This window comes from Mustelus asterias, chromosome 30, assembly GCF_964213995.1.
Source record: "Mustelus asterias chromosome 30, sMusAst1.hap1.1, whole genome shotgun sequence".
In the NCBI taxonomy this organism is placed as follows: domain Eukaryota; kingdom Metazoa; phylum Chordata; class Chondrichthyes; order Carcharhiniformes; family Triakidae; genus Mustelus; species Mustelus asterias.
Genome location: NC_135830.1, coordinates 540,117 through 544,264, shown reverse-complemented (window position 1 = coordinate 544,264; position 4,148 = coordinate 540,117). Strand labels below are relative to the sequence as shown.

At 51.4% G+C, this 4,148-nt stretch overlaps 1 protein-coding gene across 1 annotated transcript; it reads left to right on the top strand.

Moving 5' to 3' along the window:
* Positions 1–1,089: 1,089 nt before the first annotated feature.
* On the top strand, positions 1,090–1,764 carry LOC144480653 (large ribosomal subunit protein uL16-like). Its single transcript, XM_078200251.1, has one exon. It carries the CDS (start codon positions 1,241–1,243, stop codon positions 1,694–1,696), a length of 456 nt encoding a protein of 151 aa, XP_078056377.1. The 5' UTR covers positions 1,090–1,240; the 3' UTR covers positions 1,697–1,764.
* Positions 1,765–4,148: the final 2,384 nt, after the last annotated feature.

Genomic DNA, 4,148 nt, shown 5'->3' with positions numbered 1-4,148 from the left:
CTATTTCCCCCTAAAATTCACCCCAATCACTTCTAATTTGTATCCCCTCGTAACTGACCCTTCAACTAAGGGGAACAGACGCTCCCTATCCACCTTGTCCATGCCCCTCAATCTTGAACACCTCAATCAGCCTTCTCTGCCCCGGTGAAAACAACCCAAGCCTATCCAACCTCTCTTTATAACTCAAATGTTCCATCCCAGACAGCATCCTGGTGAATCTCCTCTGCATCCCCTCCAGTGCCTTCACATCCTTCCGATAATGTGACGACCAGAAGTGCACACAGTACTCCAGCTGTGGCCTCACCAAACTCTATACAACTCCATCATGACCTCTCTGCTTTGTAATCTATACCCTGATTGATAAAGGTGAGTGCGCCACATGCCTTTTTCACCACCCTATTTCCCTGCCTTCCCGCCTTCAGAGATCAATGGACAAAAACGCCAAGGTCCCTTTGTTCTTCGGAACTTCCTATCGTCAGACCTTTCACAGTATACTTACTTGTCAAATTACTCTTTCCAAAGTGCATCACCTCACACCTTTCAGGATTAAATTCCATCTGCCACTTATCCGCCCATTTGACCATCTCGTCTCGCAGTGGCGCTCAGTGCACCCGCTGCCCCGCAGTGGCGCTCAGTGCACCCGCTGCCCCGCAGCGGCACTCAGTGCACCCGCTGCCCCGCAGTGGCGCTCAGTGCAGCCGCTGCCCCGCAGTGGCGCTCAGTGCACCCGCTGCCCCGCAGTGGCGCTCAGTGCACCCGCTGCCCCGCAGTGGCGCTCAGCGCAGCCGCTGCCCCGCAGTGGCGCTCAGTGCAGCCGCTGCCCCGCAGCGGCACTCAGTGCAGCCGCTGCCTTGCAAACTCTGGAGGCTGCCCGTATCTGTGCGGGGCCTTCAGCGGAGGAAGCTCAGAGCCAGCCAAGGCAGACGTTACCTATCAGGAGCCCCCACTGGCAGCGGCTCAAACGCAGCCCCAGAGCCAGCAGAACATGCCGTGCCAGTTTGAAATGAGGCAACTCCTGGAGTGTGCCCAGAGCCAGCATGACCTGACCCTTTGTGATGGTTTCAATGAGGTATTGAAACAATGCAAATTGTCACATGGTCTATGCTAAAGTGGGAGCTGCTGGTTGGATTTCCGGGGGATGAGAGAGGGAAAGCTGCAATGTGCGACTCTGACCCTTTTGATGATTTAATGATGAGATTGTGGACATCTCAGTTGTGCATAGTCACTTAATGTGAATAAAATGTTCTTGCGATCTTTAAAAAAAAACAAGGACATGGTGAAGACCTGTGGCAAGGATGGTTTCCACATCCGGATGCGCCTTCACCCTTTCCATGTCATCCGCATCAACAAGATGTTGTCGTGCGCCGGCGCTGATCGCTTGCAGACTGGGATGCGTGGGGCCTTCGGGAAGCCTCAGGGCACCGTGGCGCGGGTGAACATTGGCCAGGTCATCATGTCAGTGCGAACCAAGACGCAGAACAAGGAGCACGTGATCGAGGCCCTCCGACGGGCCAAGTTCAAGTTCCCCGGGCGGCAGAAGATCCACATCTCCAAGAAATGGGGCTTCACCAAGTTCAACACCGAGGATTTTGATGAGATGGTGGCAGAGAAGAGGCTGGTTCCTGACGGCTGTGGGGTCAAGTATATGCCTGCCCGGGGGCCCCTCAACGTGTGGCGGGCACTGCACGCAGTCTGAATGCGTGACTCTGCTGATAGGACAGTTTAAACATTAAACGGAAAGTTTGAGTGAACAAAAAAAAACAACGCTCAGTGCAGCCGCTGCCCCGCAGTGGCGCTCAGCGCAGCCGCTGCCCCGCAGTGGGAGTCTTTTAAGGAACTATTGATAAGGCTGCAGGATAGGCAGGTGCCTGTAAAAAGGAAAGATAGGAAAGGTAGGATTCGAGAGCCGTGGATAACCAGGGAAATTGAGGATCTGATTAAAATGAAAAGGGAGGCGTACGTTAAGTCCAGGCAACTGAAAACAGATGGAGCTCTGGAGGAATACAGAGAGAGTAGGAAAGATCTCAAACGGGGAGTTAGAAGGGCAAAAAGAGGGCACGAGATGTTCTTGGCAGGCAGGATTAAGGAGAATCCTAAGGCATTCTATTCATACGTTAGGAACAAAAGAGTTGTCAGGGAGAAAATCGGACCTCTCAGGGACAAAGGAGGGGAATTATGCTTAGAACCCAAGGGAATAGGGGAGATCCTAAATGAATACTTTGCATCGGTATTCACGAAGGAGAGGGGCGTGTTAACCGGGAGTGTCTCGGAGGGAGGTGTTGACCCGTTAGAGAAAATCTCCATTACGAGAGAGGAAGTGTTAGGTTTTTTAGGGAACATTAAAACTGACAAAGCCCCAGGACCTGATGGCATCTATCCTCGACTGCTCAGGGAGACGAGAGAGGAAATTGCTGGGCCTCTGACGGAAATCTTTGTCGCTTCTTTGGACACGGGTGAGGTCCCTGAGGATTGGAGGATAGCGAATGTGGTCCCGTTGTTTAAGAAGGGTAGCAGGGATAACCCAGGAAATTATAGGCCGGTGAGCTTGACGTCCGTGGTAGGGAAGTTGTTGGAGAGGATTCTTAGAGACAGGATGTATGTGCATTTAGAACGGAACAATCTCATTAGTGACAGACAGCATGGTTTTGTAAGAGGGAGGTCGTGCCTTACAAATTTGGTGGAGTTTTTTGAGGAAGTGACAAAAACGGTTGATGAAGGAAGGGCCGTGGATGTCGTCTATATGGATTTCAGTAAGGCATTTGACAAAGTCCCACATGGCAGGTTGGTTAAGAAGGTTAAGGCTCATGGGATACAAGGAGAAGTGGCTCGATGGGTGGAGAACTGGCTTGGCCATAGGAGACAGAGGGTAGTGGTCGAAGGGTCTTTTTCCGGCTGGAGGTCTGTGACCAGTGGTGTTCCGCAGGGCTCTGTACTGGGACCTCTGCTATTTGTGATATATATAAATGATTTGGAAGAAGGTGTAACTGGTGTAATCAGCAAGTTTGCGGATGACACAAAGATGGCTGGAATTGCGGATAGCGAAGAGCATTGTCGGGCAATACAGCAGGATATAGATAGGCTGGAAAATTGGGCGGAGAGGTGGCAGATGGAATTTAATCCGGATAAATGCGAAGTGATGCATTTTGGAAGAAATAATGTAGGGAGGAGTTATGCAATAAATGGCAGAGTCATCAGGAGTATAGAAACACAGAGGGACCTAGGTGTGCAAGTCCACAAATCCTTGAAGGTGGCAACACAGGTGGAGAAGGTGGTGAAGAAGGCATATGGTATGCTTGCCTTTATAGGACGGGGTATAGAGTATAAAAGCTGGAGTCTGATGATGCAGCTGTATAGAACGCTGGTTAGGCCGCATTTGGAGTACTGCGTCCAGTTCTGGTCGCCGCACTACCAGAAGGACGTGGAGGCATTGGAGAGAGTGCAGAGAAGGTTTACCAGGATGTTGCCTGGTATGGAGGGTCTTAGCTATGAGGAGAGATTGGGTAGACTGGGGTTGTTCTCCTTGGAAAGACGGAGAATGAGGGGAGATCTAATAGAGGTATACAGGATTATGAAGGGTATAGATAGGGTGAACAGTGGGAAGCTTTTTCCCAGGTCGGAGGTGACGATCACGAGGGGTCACGGGCTCAAGCTGAGAGGGGCGAAGTATAACTCAGACATCAGAGGGACGTTTTTTACACAGAGGGTGGTGGGGGCCTGGAATGCGCTGCCAAGTAGGGTGGTGGAGGCAGGCACGCTGACATCGTTTAAGACTTACCTGGATAGTCACATGAGCAGCCTGGGAATGGAGGGATACAAACGATTGGTCTAGTTGGACCAAGGAGCGGCACAGGCTTGGAGGGCCGAAGGCCTGTTTCCTGTGCTGTACTGTTCTTTGTTCTTTGTTCTTTGAAGGGGGGGAGGTTTAACACAGATATCAGAAGGACATATTTCACACAGAGGGTCGTGGGGGCCTGGAATGTGTTGCCGGGCAAGGTGGTGGAGGCGGACACACTGGGAACGTTTAAGACTTATCTAGACAGCTATATGACTGGAGTGGGAATGGAGGGATACAAAAGAGTGGTCTAGTTTGGACCAGGGAGCGGCGCGGGCTAATTGTTCCTTGTTTCTCGTTTCAAGGCTTCATTCTA

Bases quoted from the DNA above. Each gene is read 5' to 3' on its own strand.
- LOC144480653 (XM_078200251.1), top strand. From the start codon at position 1,241: ATGTTCTTGCGATCTTTAAAAAAAAACAAGGACATGGTGAAGACCTGT.